This window comes from Mauremys mutica, chromosome 6 (genome assembly GCF_020497125.1).
Source record: "Mauremys mutica isolate MM-2020 ecotype Southern chromosome 6, ASM2049712v1, whole genome shotgun sequence".
NCBI lineage: Eukaryota > Metazoa > Chordata > Testudines > Geoemydidae > Mauremys > Mauremys mutica.
Window position 1 is genome coordinate 127695513 of NC_059077.1, and position 20675 is coordinate 127716187.

General features: G+C 47.9%; 1 protein-coding gene across 2 annotated transcripts in view; it reads right to left on the reverse strand.

The window, feature by feature from the left end:
- The window catches only part of PSD3 (pleckstrin and Sec7 domain containing 3), a 159850-nt gene that overhangs the window by 109709 nt on the left and 29466 nt on the right, over positions 1-20675 (reverse strand). For both annotated transcript variants that reach the window (XM_045021178.1, XM_045021177.1), the window contains 2 exons: positions 14767-15865; positions 5738-6130 (listed from right to left, as the gene is read on the reverse strand). In XM_045021178.1, coding sequence (XP_044877113.1) covers positions 5738-6130; positions 14767-15800 — 1427 coding nt within the window. In that variant the 5' untranslated portion in view covers positions 15801-15865. The remainder of the gene's footprint in view (positions 1-5737; positions 6131-14766; positions 15866-20675) is intronic.

Sequence of the window (20675 nt, forward strand, 5' to 3'; positions counted from 1 at the left end):
ACAACCTCCCTGTAGCCGGGAGCCGTGCGGGCCTAAAGCCCCGAGCCCCCCAACCCCCCTGCAGCCGGGAGCCGTGCAGGGCTAAAACCCCGAGCCCCCAACCCCCCTGCAGCCGGGAGCCATGCGGGGATAAAGCCCCGAGCCCCCCAACCCCCCTGCAGCCGGGAGCCGTGCGGGGCTAAAACCCCGAGCCCCCAACCCCCCTGCAGCCGGGAGCCGTGCGGGGCTAAAACCCCGAGCCCCCCAACCCCCCTTCAGCGGGGTGCCGTGCGGGGCTAAAACCCCGTGCCCCCAACCCCCCTGCAGCCGGGAGCCGTGCGGGGCTAAAACCCCGAGCCCCCAACCCCCTGCAGCCGGGAGCCGTGCAGGGCTAAAACCCCGAGCCCCCAACCCCCCTGCAGCCGGGAGCAGAGCGGGGCTAAAACCCCGAGCCCCCAACCCCCCTGCAGCCGGGAGCCGTGCGGGCCTAAAGCCCCGAGCCCCCAACCCCCCTGCAGCCGGGAGCCGTGCGGGGCTAAAACCCCGAGCCCCCAACCCCCCTGCAGCCGGGAGCCGTGCGGGGCTAAAACCCCGAGCCCCCCAACCCCCGTGCAGCCGGGAGCCGTGCGGGGCTAAAACCCCGAGCCCCCAACCCCCGTGCAGCCGGGAGCCGTGCGGGCCTAAAGCCCCGAGCCCCCCAACCCCCCTGCAGCCGGGAGCCGTGCGGGGCTAAAACCCCGAGCCCCCAACCCCCCTGCAGCCGGGAGCCGTGCGGGGCTAAAACCCCGAGCCCCCCAACCCCCCTTCAGCCGGGAGCCGTGCGGGGCTAAAACCCCGAGCCCCCAACCCCCCTGCAGCCGGGAGCCGTGCGGGGCTAAAACCCCGAGCCCCCAACCCCCCAGCAGCCGGGAGCCGTGCGGGGCTAAAACCCCGAGCCCCCAACCCCCCTGCAGCCGGGAGCCGTGCGGGGCTAAAAACCCGAGCCCCCAACCCCCCTGCAGCCGGGAGCCGTGCGGGGCTAAAACCCCGAGCCCCCCAACCCCCCTGCAGCCGGGAGCCGTGCGGGGCTAAAACCCTGAGCCCCCCAAGCCCCCTGCAGCCGGGAGCCGTGCGGGGCTAAAACCCCGAGCCCCCAACCCCCCTGCAGCCGGGAGCCGTGCGGGGCTAAAACCCCGAGCCCCCAACCCCCCGGCAGCCGGGAGCCGGGCGGGGCTAAAACCCCGAGCCCCCAACCCCCCTGCAGCCGGGAGCCGTGCGGGGCTAAAACCCCGAGACCCCCAACCCCCCTGCAGCCGGGAGCCGTGCGGGGCTAAAACCCCGAGCCCCCAACCCCCCTGCAGCCGGGAGCCGTGCGGGGCTAAAAACCCGAGCCCCCAACCCCCCTGCAGCCGGGAGCCATGCGGGGCTAAAACCCCGAGCCCCCAACCCCCCTGCAGCCGGGAGCCGTGCGGGGCTAAAACCCCGAGCCCCCCAACCCCCCTTCAGCCGGGAGCCATGCGGGGCTAAAACCCCGAGCCCCCAACTCCCCTGCAGCCGGGAGCCGTGCGGGGCTAAAACCCTGAGCCCTCCAAACCCCCTGCAGACGGGAGCCGTGCGGGGCTAAAGCCCTGAGCCCACTCTGTCCCCCTGCAGCCAGGAGTGGCGGGACTGAAGCACCACCACCACGGGCAGAAGCCTTGAGCCCATGGGCAAAGTTGAGGGGGCACGAGGGTCTTGCCCCCCAAACTGCAGCACCTTACCCAGAGTGGGGTAGCCCTGGGGGCAGCTCCCCCCTCCTCCCACCTCCTCTTCTCCCTCAGCCACTCTCAGGCCCTACCCTGGCACACAGCCCCAGGCAGTCAGGGGCTAGAGATGGCCCTCACTTCCTGGAGCCTGCTGTGCAGAGCTGGCCTGAGTCCTGCCGGCCCTTGGGCCCCCAACCCCAATAGAAGTCAAACTACGCCTATGCCCCAGGGTCCCTCCTCCCCCACAGCTGGGCCCCGGCGTTTTTATAGCATGCTGAGGGGGGCCTCGGAAAGAAAAAGGGTGAGAATGCCTGCCCTCGACCCCATTTCAGTCAGAATTTGATCCCTGCATTTCAATCTTTATGCATCAGCCCTGAAAATTCCAACAGGAATACGTGGCTTTAAGCATGGGATTGAATGCAGTGGAACTGCTCACATGCTGAACACCAAGCCCATGTGTAAATCTTCACAGGACTGGGCCTCAGCCAGCTCTCTGACTGGACCAGAACAGCTGGGTGTACCCTCCATCCAGCAACCAACCCCTCAGGCTGCGGAGAGCCCCACTGGAGCCACCTGGGGATCACACCATGACAGCAATCCTGGGCCCACTGAAGTCAGTGGTAACGATCCCATTAAATTCAACTGGGCCTGGATTTCACCCTTTATCTGGAACAATATACAGCACACAATGGCCTCTAGTGACTGCATGCTATACTGCATGCAAATTTCTCATTACAATGCCTACCTAGCGTTTAAAGCCATGGCTCTCAACCTTTCTAGACAATTGTACCCCTTTCAGGAGTCTGATTTGTCTTGTGTACCCCCAAGTTTCACCTCACTTAAAAACTACTTTGCTTACAAAATCAGACATAAAAATACAAAAAAGTGTCACAGCATGCTATTACTGACAAATGGCTTACTTTCTAATTTTTACCATGTAATTATAAAATAAATCAACTGGAATATAAATGTTGTACTTACATTTCAGTGTACAGTATATACAGCAATATAAACAAGTCATTGTCTGCATGAAAGTTTGTACTAACTTCACTAGTGCTTTTTATATAGTCTGTTGTAAAATTAGGCAAATATCAAGATGAGTTGATGTACCCCCTGGAAGACCTCTGCATACCCCCAGGGGTCCAAGTACCCCAGGCTGAGAACACTGGTTTAAAGCAGGGAACACACAGAGACTAGTGAAAAATCTCAGGAGAGGAGATGGCCAGGGAACCCAGTTAGGGAAACTCAAACGCTGGCGAAAATGATGTATTTTTTCATAACCTCATGGTCAAACCATTTTAACTGAAAATTTCCCATAAAATTCAACCTGAGGCAGATACCCGGCATGGGAAATTGACGAAGTAATCAGTAACCCCAAACAGGGTCTTATAATGGGAAGTGTTGGGCAACCTTATCTAGAGGAGACGCTTCCAGGAAGTCTAGGATATGGGTGGCTAGACTCAGGCCCACATAACGTAGCATAGATGCTGGAGCCCCAGGTTGGGACCAGTATTCCCTCTAGTTTTTTACATCCATGTTCGGAATGAATTTTGTTATGTGCACCAATATGAGATGTGTGACACGTGACCTTCTTATTGGTGCACATAACAAAATTCATGCGGTGGGGGTGGGGCCGAGGAGTTCGGAGCGTGGGCCGGGGCTCAGGCCTGGGGCAGAAGGTAGGGTGCAGAGGTGAGGGCTCTGGCTGGGTGTGAGGGCTCTAGGGTGGGGCTGGGGATGAGGGGCTCAGGGCTGGGGCAGTGGGTAGGATGCAGAGGGTGAGGGCTCCAGCTAGGGATGAAGGCTCTGGGGTGGGGGTGTGGGAGGGGGCTCAGGACTGGGGCAGAGGATTGGGGTGCGGGAGAGTGCGGGCTCTGGGGTAGGGCCAGGGATGAGGGGCTTGGGGTGCAGGCTGCCCAGGGGCTGCAGTGGGGAGAGAGAGGACTCCCCCCAGCCCTCTCTCGCTTCAGCAGCTCGCGGCTGGGGGGACAGGCGCCTCTCCCCGGCTGCAGTAGCTCTGGCAGGGCTAGGCCGAAGGAGGGGCTCCTCTCCCGTGGCCGCAGCAAGTCCACGGCAGGTCCAAGCTGGGGCCAGCGAGGAGGAGTGCCTCTCCCCGCCGTGCCAGCTCCATGCTGGGGGAGAGGCATCTCTTCCTGCCACAGCCCTGAGCCCCTGTGCAGAGCTTAATAGACAGCTGCGTGGCCGTGCAGCTTAGACGGGACCCAAGGTTCAATAATTGCCTAGGTTACACATGAGGGTAGATGCTCAAGCCCCAGGCAATAATACCCAGGGTCTGCTAACCTGAGTTCTACTAATCCTGGTCTTTCCTTGCAGTGTAAACATATCCTGAAGGGCCAGTTTGGGCACTTTCCAGACAGATCCTTTCTATTCATTGGCTGTTAGGAGCTGTAGTAATGTAACAACTGCTCATGGGGATTTGCCCATTTACCTTGCCTTTCTGCTGTCATGTCTAGGGGCAATTCCACTAAGCAGCATTTCTGTGGAATTCAGGGCTGCCAGTGTTGGGATCTATACAGGTTTCTGGACTCGTGCTGTTTGCAGCATGTCTGCAATTGCTTTGTGCCTGTTTACTTCAAATAGTACAACATTGTCCAAGGCTTGTTAAAAAAAATTGGGAAAGGGAGGGAGAAATAACTAAATGATGGGTCTAAACTACTGAGAGTGTCCCTGTACAGGTAGCTTGACCTTTTAATAACTTTTATTCATTAGCAGACAGTATTTCTATTCTATTTCTAAGGGTTAACTTTGCGAGCCTAGCACAAAAGGAAAAAAAGAAGTGAAGTCAATGCACACGCTGTATCCTAGCATATGCAGCCTGGCAAGATCATACCAGTCCAGTCCTTCCTGGTCTCTCTATTCCCCAAGGAACAAAATGCACAATGTGTGTACTGCTTTCTCGAGCCTACCTTTGTGACAACACCCCGCCCTACTCAGCCCAGTTGGCATCAGTCTACTTTTGGTTCCATCTCTCCTCTTTGTGCAGCAAAGCCTTTAAAACCCTTCTTGAGGGGCTCATTCAGCAATCTGAGCCCCCCCTTATCAAGAGTCATTTGTCGCGTCATCTGTAAACCGGGGCTGTTGTAATTTGTATGACTGTAGCATTAGGTGCACCACTCTAAGCACTAGGGCTTCCTACTGCTATTGATAGGCTGGCAGATTGAAAACAATTTGACTTTATTGCTTCTGTGTCTGACTTGCCTCTCTTTCCTCTCTCCATCCCCACCTTGCACTCTTCAGCCTCCAACCCAGCACAGAGCGTGATGTCTAGCTGACCAGACAAGTGTTCCAAAAAACAAGAAACTGCCTACAAATATACTGCATCCTCTTGCATTTTCCCTATCACTCTTCTCTAGTTTGTCTTCCTTGTCATTCTCCTTGCATAGCCGGCAGCGTGTAGTATTTTTGTACTTTGTAATAAATTATTAAATACTCCTCTAACTCTCTCTTGTACAGCTTCTAACATATAGAAGTAAATAGCATTGGACAACCTGTGGGAAATTGAGTACTTCTGAATCCATGGGTACAAGGGGAGTGAAATCCTGACTCGTCTGAACACAATGGCAAACCTCCCATTGACTTCAAGGAGGCCAGGATTTCATGCCAGATATTTAATTGTCCACACATGCCTTTACCGTTCAGATCAAGGGGGTTTTATAAGTCTTTCATAAAATTACTGCTTCCGAAATCAGGCACAACTGGGGATGATCTGAGATGCCTGGGTTGTTGGCACACTGACAGCCTTCTCGCAAACCCCACCTTCTTGGGGACCATTACGGTCCATCTACTGGTAGTTACACAGATATCACAGCTAAGCCCACAAGTAGTTGGTAGTGTGAAATCTGTCCATTTCTGCAAAAAAGCAAGTCTGTCTGGCTTCTCTCTTTCCCTGTGACATTTGTTTCACTGGACACAGTTATACACCCTGATTAAAAATGTTCATCATTAAGAATTCCAAAATGAATTCTGAGATATGCTGCAGAAGCAAATGCCCGTTAAAAAAAAAAAAAATTTACCTGTCCAAATGAGTAACCTCTGTGACGTCTCTTCTGAAGAGGGTGTCACTTACATCCCTTAGTCCACTGGAGATCTCTCCGCACTGACTCTTGATCTCACCATTTGTGGGAAGCTTACAGACATCTTGCTGTCCTGAAGCAGAAGTTCTTTCTAAGAACTGACTACCTTCCTTGATACGTTGCTGGATCATCGGGGTGAGTGGCATTTCAAAACTAAAGTAGCTATCGGGTTCCGAGTATAAAGTCTCCAGGGATTCCGCACTATAATATAAAGAAGCATTGTCTAGAATGTTTTCAAACTGTGAGCTATACACATCAATGGAGACTTCTGCGTGCCTTTGTCCAAGGACATCTTCATATCCTCCCGTGGCTGCTTCTTCCTCCTCCATGATCCTAGGAATAAACCAAAAAGAGTCAGTTTAACTTTTGTTCGATTAGAACTGTTGAGTAAATCTGCTTATTTTTCCTGTGAGTCACACATATAAAAAGGAACTCAACAGTCCTGAGTTCTAGTTATTCAAATACAACGCAGAACTGATACTTTGGTTCCAGTGTCGTGCTGAAGTACAGAACTGACACAGTCTTCCTCCCTGGTGTGCTACAGTTCTGAGAAGGGAGGAAATAATGTTCGGGAGAAAAAAAAACATGATGTTTACTAAGAAACAACATCAGCTTGCTGTGTTCAGTGAAAGATACAGTCTGCTTTTCTGAGCAAGAGTACTAGTCACAAATACAGACATCTAGCTCCCCCCTCTCACAGCACCTCTACTGATTGCAACACAAAAGGAATTACAGTAGATAAGATGTTTTACCAGGAGCTTAGGTCCCAGTCCGGGGGGGGAGGGAGGGAGCAACTCAGCCTCACACAATCCCAGTGAGGTGTCAGGGCCTCAGAGGAAAAATACAAACCTCTATTAAATGCAACTTAATTCACTAATGCAACATAGAGTAAACACCCAGCATAGGTAGTATCAAAACTTAAGTGGAATGTGCAGCACTGTTCGGCCTTTCTGCAGATTCTAAACCTCCCCTTGGAGAACCCTGATCTCTTTAAGTCAAAGAAGGATGAGATACTCGAGAAACTGAAGGCAACCAAGTGAGGTTGTCTGGTCTTTGTCAGACTTCTAACAAGCAGTCTTCCTTCCCTGGTCCTCAGACATGCTCTGGTTAGGGGCATACCCTCAGCAGTTCTAGGTTAATGTTTTCAAACTGGCCTTTGTGATTTAGGAGCCTGCATCTCATTGAAAATCAATAGGGCTTAGGGTAAGTCACTTTTGAAAATGGAACTTAGGTGCTAATGAAAATGTTACCCTTGGTCCTCCAGGAGGCAACCCAAATCTAGGCAGGGATCATCTTCTTCTGCAACTTCACCCTCTGAAACAGCAGCCTCAGATGCAGATTTGCAGCTGCACCAGAGGACTCCTTATCATTACTGTGTCCCAGTCTTTCTTCCCAAAGCCCATGACCAAGCTTGTTTATAACTTACATGCTAATGCGTTCTGAGGATTAACATGGGTTGGGTTTGGCACTCAGAAAGGACTTGATCCATTCTTCTGTAGCTGGGTTTCTAATGGAAGCGCGGGAAGGGTGGCAGCTGAGAGCTGTGACTTTCTGCACTGTTTACAGAATGGGATGTTAGCAGCTTTGCTAAACTGGACAGTGGTTTTCATGCAGAAATGACAGCACTGAAACCAGTGCATTGTTTGTAGTGGAGTTTAGGCTGTGTTTCAACTGCGCAGGGTGAGGGAAGAGAAATGTGTGTGGAGGGGGGAGGAAGAGAGATTTGTTGTGGTTAATAAGAGGAACTGATGAGTGGATGTAGATGAAGTACTGAAAGACATAACTACTTATTTCCTTGGTTTTTTATGGGCTCTATTGCTCAGTCTGCCAGGTTTGTGGGGAAATCCCCCAGCTATTTTAGTAAGTAGGTACGGGCACTGAGAGCTGTCCATCACGTAGCAGGACCCATGCAGTGCTCCAGCTCCCTGCAGAACTGTCATCCCCTTTGAAGTCCTATTCCCCATCACAATGCTTAGATTGCCACCATCTTCCTGACCCTACAGCCCTACTACACTCCCAGACACACCACACCCCAAAATGTGCTCCTCACCCACTCATTCCCTATCACATGCAGCTTTGGGACATGGTCCTGGATGTATAAGTTGGGGGGAATCCAGGGGAGCGCCTGGGGCTGCAGAGCTGGGCTGTGAGAGCACGTGAGGGGCCCAGGGACAGAGTAAAGATGGAGCTGGGAGGAGTGGCAAGGGGAGCTCTGACAACAAATCACAGGTGGTTTGTCAGCGCACAGCGCCTCTCCTCTCTGCTTCTCCGACTCCAGGCCCCACCTAACTCAAGCCACACGCTCCCTCGTGCTCCCCTCACAGAATCCTGCTCTCCCTCATCCCTGCCATTCCCATTCCCTCTCAAATTAGCTGCTCACCTCTCCTCAGCCCCCAAGGCACTGTTGCTTGGTGGGCCAGGTGGTGGTATCGGGCAAGTGCCTCCCCATTTAGGGAGAGCAGGGGGAAGCCCCTGTCCCATCCCCCCCATGTCATATCTCGCCGTGCTCGCCCCAGCCCCAGCTGGAGCTCTGACCTGCAGCGTGGCACAGCCAGGTCTCCTCCTCCAGGAGAAAGAGTTCTCCACTACGGCTCCCGCTGTGCTAGCTCTCCCACCCGTCCCCTCGTCTGCCTCCACCAATCGTCTGCCTCTGAGGGTGGGGCAGGCAAGGAAGGGGTCAGTCGGGGTCAGAGGGGAGCACAGGGTCCTGAGTGGTGATGGGGGGGGGGGGAGAAGGAGACTGTCATAAACAGTTAGTTAAGGGTTAAGGTTTTTGTCTACCTGTAAAGGGTTAACAAGCAGTACCTGTGGACACCTGACCAGAGGACCAATGAGGGACAAGATATTTTCAAATCCCGGTGGAGGGAAGTTTTTTTTCCTGTTCTTTGTTTTTAGAGAGTCTCTCTTGGAAATTAAGAGAGTCCAGACATCTTAATCAAGTCCTCCAGGTTTCTGCAATAAATTCTTCTATTCAAGCTAGTGAGTATTAGCAAGGAACTAGTATTCTTATACTTTTATTTCTGTATTTGCAATTCTGTGTTTTGCTATAGAATTTCTTTAAGTCTGTGCTGTATTGCTTTTACTGAGAAAGAAAGGAGGGGGAATTCTCTCCAGAGATTGATAAGTTTAGACCCCGTATATTGTTCCATCTTGGTTACAGAGACAGTGACTTTCTTTTTTATTCTTTAATAAATTCTTTTCTATTAAGGACTTGGTTGGTCTTTCCTTGGGTGGATTCTCAGGGAAAGGGGAGGAGGGAGGCATCCCTCTGTAGTTAGATCCCGGTGTCTCTCCTAGGAAAAGGGAGGGGGGAGGAAACAGGGGGGAATGGTTTATTTCTCCTGGGTGTAAGAACTCCATGGATTTGGGGCTCTTGGGATCCCCAAGGATTTTGGGGAAGGACTGTGTCCCAATCCACGTTCCTGATTGGGTGGTGGCAGCTTTTACTAGATCTAAACTAGGATTTTAGTTTAGAGATAAATTTCATGCAGGTCCCCATATTGGAACCCAACAGCTCTAAGTGGGGGTGAGACCTATGACAGAGACAGTCCCCAGATGTGGTGGTGGTGGGAAGGAGAGGGGGAGCCCAGGGCCCCCAGTGTCGGGGGGTGTTGAAGCCTGGGGGGGGAGAGGTCCAGTGGAGTAGGAAAGGGGAATCAACATCCAGGGGAAGAACGAGATGAGGGCAAAGGGAGCAGGGAGTGTGGGAGGGGCAGCTGAGGGGGAGCAGTCCCTGGGGCAAGGATCCTGAGGGAGGGGGAGGTGAAGAAGGGGGGGCTAAGAGCAGCTAAGTGGGTGTGGAGGTCCGTTTGCCCTCAGAGAAGCAGGAAGCAACCTCTCCACTCCCTAAGAGACCGGGCACAGGCCCTTCTGCTTCAGAGCCCTCATGTCCACTAGTGGTTGCCGCTTCAAGGACAGGTGTCCCCCCAGACTGTGCTGCAAATTGTGCCAGCAGATGCTGAGCTGGCGGGGGATGAAGGCCGTGCTGCTGGCCAATACAGAGATCGACCTGTATTCCACCGACATCCCACCCACCAGGTAAGTCCCCTTCAACTACCACCAGCGGGCATCTCAACCGCTGACTAATGTTACAGTAGCGCCCAAAGGCCTTAATCAGTAGGAGTCTCCCATTGTGCTAAGCACCATACAAACCATTAAGAAGGCCCAGTTCCTGCCTCACAGATCTCAATCTAACCCTTTTAATTCCATATGGCAGGCAGACATGTATTGTTATTCCCATTTTACAGCAATGGGAAGTAAGGCACAGTGTCCAAACAGAATGGTATGCTATACACACACACACACACACACACACTCTCTCTAAATAATTAACAAGACTCAATTTTTTCTCAACTTTAAAATGTGGAATTTTCTTGGTGCTTGGTTTTAGATATTCTCCAGTGAGAACTGCAGCTCAATCACCATAGTGTTGTGTTTAAGAGCATTCTGGAAAGCAACTAGCCTTTAACCAGAAGTGAAAGTGACTTTAAAGTATCAGTTTCACTCCTGTTTAAAGTCAGTTTCTAGTCTATTATTATTTGTACTAGGGTAACACCCCCAGAGCACCAGGCAGGTGCAGTATAAACTCATAGGGTCTTGCCCTAGTAGGATGTTTCCAAAAGTTAAATAATCTATTTGAAGTTTGGTGAACTGCAAAAAGTAAATAGCCTATCTGATAGAAAGTAGTCTAGATTTTTCTACAAGTATTTCAATTGTAACAAAGTAGGAATATACATTAAAATTTTAAACCTAACCAGTGTCCCTTACCTGACTTGCCACAAAATGTTGGAAGATGTTAGGGCTAGTCTACCCTAGAAGCACTACATCAGTTGCGCCACTGTAGCACATCTGGTGAAGACGCTTTATGCCTCTCTCCCCTCGGCATAACAACTCCAGCTCCACGAGCGGTGGTAGCTATGTCAGTAGGAGAAGCTCTTCCGCCAACATAGCACTGTCCACACCGGCACTTAGGTCAGTGTAACTTACGTCGCTCAGGGGGGTGGCTTATTCACACCCTGAGCGATATACGTTATACTGAAGTAAGTGGTAACATAGACAGGACAAGAGCTGGAAATGTATCTCGGCCCTGATCCCCATTCTGCTACTCTACCCTCAAAACCGCACACTCTCCTAGCTAATGACTTAGCTGATGGATAATAAGGTTGTTCATTGGCACATCTTGTATGTCCAGCCTGACAATAATAAATGTTGTTTTCTTCTTTAAAGTCCAGTTGTGGTCAGAAAAGTGGCCCTGTAAAAACGTCACCACAATCAAATACTTCTACTTTCTATTTCAAGTCAAATCCCTTTATTTTATGGCTACAAACATGTTTTTACTCTTAATGGTGCAGGAACCAATATCAGTCAAGGAAAGCAAGCTGTATTCTGTTTGGCCTCATACATGAACAGAATTGTGAACTGCATTACTGGTGAAGATGAAAGAAGCAGAAAGAACCTAATTTGGCTTTCAAGGTTAAGCCAGGTCAGGAATTAAAAAAATCTTCCTAGTTACCGGGTAATTGATCAAATTTAATCTGAGAATGAGTAACTTGTGTTTCTGATATCTGTGTTAAGGCTCCAAAACTGGTACCTCAAGGCTTGGCATTGGGAACATCCTGCTGTATTAACTCCCGATTGTTCTAAATTTACATATAAATTTAAAATATGTTGTAGTGGGGTAGGTACACCCCATCAGGGGGTGCCACGTCACGTAGGGTTAGCTGGAAGGGCGGAGGCGATTTTGCAGCCGGTCAGGTCCTACACCAATGATCCTTACTGTAACATGGGGTAGTATTACTTAGCAACCAGAGTCAGTGAGCAGCTCTTCCCATCCGGGCAGTGTGGCCCAATGGCCAGAGTCAGTGAAGTAGCCTTCCTCTGTGAGACTGCGCGGCCGGTTATGAGAGTGGGGTGCCACTCGGGGGGGGTGTGGCACTCTGGGTAAGGGGACTCATGCTCTCCCTGCTCCTCCAAGCCCCAGCCCAGGGCCCTGGTGGTGGTGGGGGTGCTCACCACCGAGTCAGCAGGGATTCTCCCAAAACAGGCTGACCAATCCCCGATTTACTCACCGGCAAAGAGTTCAAGACCCTTGGGCTGCTTCTTACCCTTTCCCCCTCGTCGAAACTCCCCGGGTCTCCAAACGGCCAGGCTCCCACTGGTACTGTCCTTTCTCTGGGCTCATCGGGCAGCCTGGCATCTCCAGTCAGGAACTCTGTGAGCCATAGTCCCATAGTTGCGGTTTCTAGCAACTCCCTGCAGTGACCTTGCAGCCTGTATCCTTCTCCATCAGCAGCCTCCCCAGACGGAGCTGGGCTGCTACCTTTTATATGCTGCCTCCAGGGTGAGCATGCCCAGCAGGGGTGGAGCTTCCTCAGCCTGCAAAGTAGAGTTAACCCTTTTGGGGCTAGTGCGAGGTAAGTACACCCCGTCACATGTCTTTATTTGATGTTTGTATATATATTTTTTTTTCTTTCTTTATAGATATAGTGCTGTTGTCAGCTAATTTCTAAATTGGGCATAAGCTTTCGTGGGTAAAAAATCCCACTTCTTCAGATGCTTATGCCCAAATACATACCCCACGAAAGCTTATGCCCAAATAAATCTGTTAGTATTTAAGGTGCCACCGGACTCCTCGTTGTTTTTGTGGCTACAGACTAACACGACTACCCCTCTGATAATTTCTAAGTTATCATCTGCCAAAAACCTAGAGTTTTCAGGTGTCCAAGTAGCTCCTGAAATGGCTCTCCTGGTATTGGGGAAGTCAGAGGAACCAGGCAATTGATAAAGTGGGTTTGGTTGGTGGCAGACAGGGAACAATGCTATGTGGACACTCTGGAAGGAGGAGACGGAGATTGGTGCCTCAGCACCAAATCAGCACTTGGAAGGCTTGTTTGAAGCTGCCACCTATACTCCCTGGTGCACGGAGACAGCAGCACGATGGGGTGCTCTTGCTGCACTGTGTGATAAAGGAGAGGGGGGGGCAACTCGCTTTTGTGCACATCCAGCCAGCCAGTTAGCTACAGAATCCCTCTTGGTAGCTGTTCTCTACTTGCTTTACCTCTAAAGGGTTAAAAAGTCAGACTGCTATGCATAGGTAAAGGGAAGTGAGTGGGCACCTGACCAAAAGAGTCAACGGGAGGGCTAGAACTTTTTAAACTTGGGGGAAAACTTCCCTTTGTCTGTGGTTCATATAATATCAGGGTTGGAAGGGACCTCAGGAGGTCATCTAGTCCAACCTGCTGCTCAAAGCAGGACCAATCCCCAGACAGATTTTTGCCCCAGATCCCTAAGTGGCCCCCTCAGGGACTGAACTCACAACCCTGAGCTATCCCTCCCCCAGTTCTCTGGGAAAGAGAGGAACAGGGCAGCAGTTATGCTCTGAGAAGCTGAAGTCCAGGTATGAAAATCATCAGAACCATACCTAGAAATTGCTTATTTGGAAACCTAGTTACGTAAGTAGATCAGAAAATGTGTAGGAAGATGCAGTTGGGTTTATTGTGTTTATTTCTTATGGCTTGTGGACTCCTCTATGCTAACCCCAAATTCTTTTGATTTGCTTGTAACCTTTAATCTGGACCTCAAGAAGGTTATTCTTGATGTTTAATTTTTGTAAGTGGGTTTTTAAAATCTAGCAAAAGCCTAAGTTCCAGATGTATTTTCTTTCTTTTTGTTTTTAATAATATTTACCTTTTTTAAGAACAGGATTGGATTTCTGGTGTCCTAAGAGGTTTGTACATATGTTGTTTAATTAGCTAGTGGCAACAGCTGATTTCCTTTGTTTTCTTTCTTAGCCCTTCCCCGGAGGGGGGTGAAAGGGCTTAAGGGTACCCCACAGGAAAGAATTCCCAAGTGTGCCTTCCTGGGTTCCCAAAAGGGGGGTGTTTTTTTGCACTTGGGTGATGGCAGCATCTCTCTGACCTTGGATAGGTAGAAGCTGTGACCTTAGGATTTTAATACCAGCCTGGAGTGGCCTGTATTAATTTTTAGAATCCTTGCGGGCCCCCACCTTCTGCACTCAAAGTTCCAGAGTGGGGAATCAGCCCTGACACACTGATCATGCTGTACAGAAATAATGGCTCCCCTGGAGCTGTGGCCTGGTGTGCCAGAGAGCTGATGGAGCAACCAGCAGAGCCTTTCTAATGCCAATGCCTCTGCACAGAGACACAGACCTGCCCTCCACCATACCAACCCTCGCTTTATACAACCCTGTTCCCCTCAAATTCTGGGCTCCAGCACTACACAGCTCCCCCCCATTTTGCCAAAGCCCTACATAATCCCTCAAGCCACATCCCTGCCCCAGTGCCCACCCTCACGTTCCATGCTGTGCAGCCTGCCTACAACTGCTCAGGAAACTTTAACAAAAAGAAAGGTTTGAACATCTTTCAAGTGTTCCTTTTTCCCCACTGGTATTTTGCCTCTCATCAGGGAACCAACTCCAAGTATTGAAAAATCAAAAGCCAGGGCCCCCAAAATCATGAGATGACTTAAAAATCATGAGATTTTAAAAACATAATACAATACGTTTGAGGTTTTTTTGTCTTCTGGTTTCTGAGCCTTCAGGGTGCACTCGGATCACATTTTTAAGCTTTTCTCCACAACCAGGAGGGCTCAAAACTTTTTGTTTTAAAATAACCGCTGAAATTCTCACATATTCACGTGGCTCTGGGATTTGGAGTTTTCATGTTGTCTTTGTTGTGTAAAGAGCAAACCACAGAATTCCTCTTCAGAGTTATTGTGCCCAATTTGGAGACTAAATTCAAACATCAGAAGTGTGGAACAGAGGGATTTTAATCCTGCTTCAGCACAACCCTCAACTCCACATTAACTTTGCCTCACTACAGTCATCTCCATAACATTCTATACAGGAGGCAAATAATATAATCAGTCATTTGCATAGCAGCAACTCCCACAGTATGTTAGGATTCGCTCACACATGGGAATTCAGTCCCTGCCCCAAAGAATGTTCTTACCTTTCACTGTCTGTGTTTAGCACGTGGTTCTTTTCTTCTGCAAGTTTATCTTTCACAAAGACTTCATCCTCCCCACCTTCAGCTAGCAAAGCTAGAGAAAAGGACTCCGAGCCAACTCCTGGTTTGAAATCTGCCTGGGCTTCGTTCCAAACACTCTCAGACAAAGTGACTAACCCTGAGGAGACCGAGGCTGGAATGGGGTGGCTTGATGCTTTGGAGAACTTCTTGTCTACAGACACGGTCCTTTGTAAGTGTGCATTGGCCTCTAGCACTGAATGCTTCACTCCTTTCTGCTCCTCTGCTTTCTGTATCCATAAAATCTCCACTCCTTGAAATTCTACATGTTTGCTTACAGCTGCCTCTTTCGATATCCTCCTCCCAGGACCCGTTTGCATCTCGCCTGGATTGTACACTGAAAATTCCTTCTCAAAATCTGACCATCCCTCCCCCAGAATACTGATAACGCCCCCAACTTTGCTGTCTGCCTCCAGGGCTGGTACAGATGGTCTGTGACAGCTTGTCTCCTTCACTTTGGGGACCTCCTCAGTTTTATTATTGATGGCTTGCAAGGACTCTAACTGCATTTCTCCAGTTACTATTGCAGCCAGATCTTTTTCTATGATCAAATACAATTTCTCCTCAGCTCTTATTTCAGATGGAAGAGGCTCGTCTGAGGGTTTTTCTTGGCCTGCTGGAAACAATTCTCTGGCTGCCTGTATGCCTTGGCTGCCAATATTCCTTTCTTTTTCCATTTGCAGCTCTGAACAAAGAGAAGCATTTGCTCCCTTCTGTACTTTTGCAGCTTCTAGCTCTTGAGAAATTTTCATAATCTCGGTCTGTCTATCAGCACTTGGCAAAGTTTCTTCTTTCGATGGTAGCAGTGATGCCTCAATGCAAGATATTGGCTCATCTGCGTAAGTGCCACTTGCAAGAAGAGTAGGCAACTGGTCATCCTCCCTCCTTTCTGGACTGCATGTTATAGCCTCTGCTAGAAACTCAGATGAACTCCTCAGTGCTTCTGCACCTTGCTCCATTGTGCCATATTCTGAAAATTCATTGGAGACGTTATGTGGGAGCAGAGTGCTATCTCCTTGTCCACCTACACAAAAGAAAGAGAGTGTATTTGTCTATTGAGTACATCCATCTACTTGTTAAGGGTATTAGCTCCATTCCCAGTGTTCTGCTAACAGATTAGCTGCATTGTTTCTGCAAGCCCACTGCAGAGAAATGCTATTGAATTTAGCTCTTTTTGAATGCTACTGTACTGTATTTATTCAAAATTGGGCTTTTTACATTTGACTTTCGGGGGAGCATATTTTTGGAAGTTAGCACTGCCAAGTTAAGAATGCCAAAAATATTTGCTGAGCTTCACAGGGTCCCAGTGGCCTGTGAATAGCATGGGACGCATGCCAGATGAGAGAACTGAAGAAAGCAGGTATCTGGAGGTTTAACATCCGTCCACAATGTGTGCATTACCTTGTGTTTTATACATTAATGTTATCATTTTCTCTTTTTAGCTGTTCTAAAGAGCAATGGCATGGAAAGCAACTGGTCAGATCCCACATATCCCACGAGTACAGACAAACAAAACGGGAAATGCTAGCAAGATTCCAATTAGCCGATTATAAACTATGACACTCTCTAGAACTACACCCTCGTCTTTTCAGAACTTGTATAAGTGAAGACCAAACTGCGGTGACGCATGGACATTCATCAGCACACTTTACAACTTTCTAGCAAAAGATTAAATCCAGTGTCACACATGAAGGCTGGGGGTTTTCAGTCTTGTATTTCAAGATGATGAAAATAAAGCAACTGAGAAAACTGATGGCCAGATTTTCAAAGGAGCTAAGCACCCAGCAGCTCCCATTGTTCTCTGTCAACACTAATTCAACTGTTCTCAATGGGAGCTGCTGGAGGCTACACTTATGAATCTCTGGCCACTTCAGTTAGGTGCCAGTTAGGCTGAGCACTTTTGGAAAAATCTGGCCTCGAATACTTACTTAGTCATTCAGAAGAAAACTAAAAGCATGTTTTAGATCTCAGTTGTATCAATTATTATTATTACAATACCGAGGTGGGCTGAGATCCGAATCGAAACCATCTCCTGGCTTTATACCCCACCGCTACTCTGACGTGGGCCTGGGGAATATATCGGGAATGGGACATGGACCTACATTTCATAAACTTGAACAAATCTGGAGGGTTTTGGATTTAGATCCCATTTCACAGCCCATGCCTAATTGCCATGTAGCCCCAAAGTAATGAAGTCAAAGGCTCTCCGATAACTGTGAATAGCTAGATTCTGTTTAGTTCATCTCTCCGAGATAAAAATTCATAGGGAAGTTATTAATGGCACCCAACTCTTTCAGATAGTCCTACCATGTCCTTAGCAGTGCATTGTGGCAATACAGTTTGTGGCCCTATCTCCAAAGATAGATCAAATGGAGTTTTTAAAAGAGGAACAGGCAGATGCTGAACCAGTTTTTTAACCTACTAGTTCTTCAGCAAAGGTTTTCAAATTTATAGGCGAGTGAAAGAAGGCCCAATTCCCCATTAAGCAGCGGCTGAACAGTTTCTAAGCAGTAATAGTTATTAACCACTACCTAAGCACACAGATAGGCTGAATTATTTGTATTTGTATCTGCATCCAATTCGCAAAAATGGTCGGCGGATATCCGCATCTGATATAAAGCAGATATCCACAGGTTTGCAGGGCTCTACTTATAAGGAGTCCCTTACTTAAATATTTTTGCCTAAACATATCTAAACGGCCATGACTTCCTCTCATATGCTGAAGAACTGCTTAGAAAATGCATTTCTAGAAGCAGCCAGAATGCTTCCAACATGCATTCAGCTTTGCCTACGTGAGTTTCACAAGCCAGCTGCATGCTGAATGTAGCAGGTAAGCTACAAGGACAATCAGTGACCATGTTTTAAACCTAAAACCCTTGCAAGGGATTTGTCAGTCTTAAAGGCCATCTTTGCTTCTGAAGCAATCCAAGACAAACAGTGCAGAGCTTAGTTTTCAGGCAATGACTATAGGGCACAGCTGTGAGCTTCCCCACACACCCTATGTGACAAGGCAGCTGCTTGGTAAAGCAGTAAACAACTCACAGCAAGTTTCTGATGTTTTCATTTTTTTCATTAACTCCATAAGTAACCTAATCCCTAGCAAACCCATGGCCAAAGCTCTACGGTGCATCCAAAGAATAGAGGAGTGCTATTTAAAAAACTCACTGGGCTAAAGCAAAAACTATGAGTTTGCAGTAGAGGTTTAGAATCTTATTCTCATTTACACTACATTCCCCCATTATACTGATCTTCCAATAAAGCCCACTTCAAGGTCTCTTTACACTGCCAGTGTTGTGAAAGAGCCCTACTGTAAATAAGAATCTGGCCCTTTATTGGAGTCCCAGGGAGAAACAGCAAATTGATTATCTCAAACTAGTTTCAATCTAAAATGCTCCTAAAGAAAACGTGAAATAAGCAATCAAAGCAATAACCTTTTCTGATATGACATACAGGACTAACTTCCATGGTCAACTTTACCATGGTCTCTATTCTTTGCAGGAACACATTCTGGAAGGTCAACCAGCAACCACCTGTTCTTAAAAAAGGCTCACTACAATGGTAGTGGAGCACATGCCTTATTTCAGGTAGCAGTGTTTAAAGGAGCTCGAGTTCTTTAAGGGAAACCCCTCCCCTCTTCCCATCCACCACCACAGCATCATGTCTTGATGCAGCTCCCAGCATATCCTATCTAGCCCCCATCCCCCAACATGACTGCATTACAAACAAGGCTAGAAAAGGAACAGCAAAATCAGGTGCTCCGCTGAAGATAAGCAGAACAATAAATGATGAGAGGATACACTCTTTCAGGTAACACCAATTTCTACTTTCCATTTAAGGTTGCTTCTTTCGATAAAGTAAAATAAACAATAAAAAGGCTCTAAGCTAAAATAGCAAGAGAGGTGTACGGAAGGAAAGCTGAGACATGGGAAAAACATAGCCTGAGAGCAGCTGGCACTTTTTTGATGCCTAGAGATTTAAAGAATCCATTACTTAATCTGCTCTGGCATAAATATGATATTTCATATGTAAATAATCAACCATCAAATTTCAGTCTAACACAGGAGCTTGGTCATGGCATAATACAGGAAAGGCTAGGAAGCAAAAAAAAATCAAACATTACAAATATAGAAAGACATTTTCACAGAAACATTTTACAAAAATGTCTCTCTTGCTCTCTCTCTCTGTTAGCTAGCTAGCTAAATATATATTTATTTGAACAAAGTCTCCTACTCACAGAGGTTACTGTAGCTCCAGCAGTTACCCATTGGTCAATGAATATGCATAGATCACCAGTTTATCTATAATGATACAAGCTAATTCAATTGCTGCTGTTCTAGTCAACTGGAATCAAAATAGTTTCAAATTTCCTGGCAGCCCGCTGCCCTGCATTGCACACGGAGATGTAAATGGAAGCATTCTGAGCATTATGAAACTGATGAGGGAACTGCAGTCTCATTCACTCTACCACAGAAGCTAAGGAGTCCAACTTGGCAGCTTATAGAAAATAGCTCCAGTCGGGATTTTCTGTAGTTGAGAAGATTATTTCTGGAGAGATATTTATGATTAACAGGAGTTTGTTTTATTATAATCAGATTCATCCACACAAAAAGACTCAAGCATACAAAGGCACTTCTGAGAGTATAATACTGGCCTTGTAGTAACAGACGCACAATGGCGCATCTTCTCTGATGCAAGAATGACTGCACACACACAGACAGGCTTCTTATATTTTAATTGCCTCCAAGCCCGTGCACTGGTCATAAACTATATTTTAAATGTAAAAGATTGACGAATTTATACTAATCATGCTTTCCTTTTTTTTCTTTTTTCTTTTTCAAATTTAAGCAAAAACAAAATCTGTTTCAGGGGGGAAAAGTACCATTGGTGATACAGAATATTAGTGTATGTCACTGAACAACAAATTGCAGGAGTCATGGAATTTTCTTACTAACTTAACCATCTCAAAGGCACAGAACCGCCTAAAGTGTCATCTTAAAGCCCCTCTAACAATACTGGAACAAACTATTTGGTTTTATCAAGAGTATATCGTATCATACAGAAATGGAACTGGCTCAGCCAATCAGACAGCACGGATACTGTACACTTACAAATAGGTTTTTTTCTGCAGTTCTTTAGTTTCTAAATGATGCAACTCCCTGTGCCTTGATTGGTTCTGATTGGTGGATGGACTGTATTAGCCAAAATAGAAGGATTTGCACAATCATAGTACAACTCTTCTATAATGGTACAGCAAATATCCAAATCTCTGTGTTTTGATTGGCTACATTGATCTTCCTGCTCTGCCTGGCACCTCTCCTCAGGATTTTCAAGCTGTCTGCTAGCAACAAAGATATTGCCTGAGCTTCACATGCCCTTTAGCTGAAACCAGGAAACCTCCAGAATGTACATGAAAGAAAGGGGAGAAAGGGCTGGAAGACATATGAAAGGGAAATTGTTTTACAGGAGGAGGTGGAGAGAGACAGCCAAAAGGAAAGAAGTGGGGGTCAGAAGTTCCTGCTATCTCCATTGTGACCAAGTATTACAGTATTATCACGAACTCCCAACAGTATTCTTTTTGAACTCCCAGCGCCTGGAGTCCTGTGGTTATGTCAGAATCCCAACCTCCCTTTAAAAAAAAAATGTAAACTCTAACAAGCGCCCAAAGATCAGACAGCAACTGAAAAGAACACAAGATTTATTCTTTAAGTCTCATGATATTTTGGGTCCTTCCTTCAATACTTCGGGTTGGCAATACTGTGTAACTCAACCCTAAATGTCATCTTTTCAAAACACTGCCAACTCCTCCAAATGGTTAGGAGTGTTGTGAAGTCTAC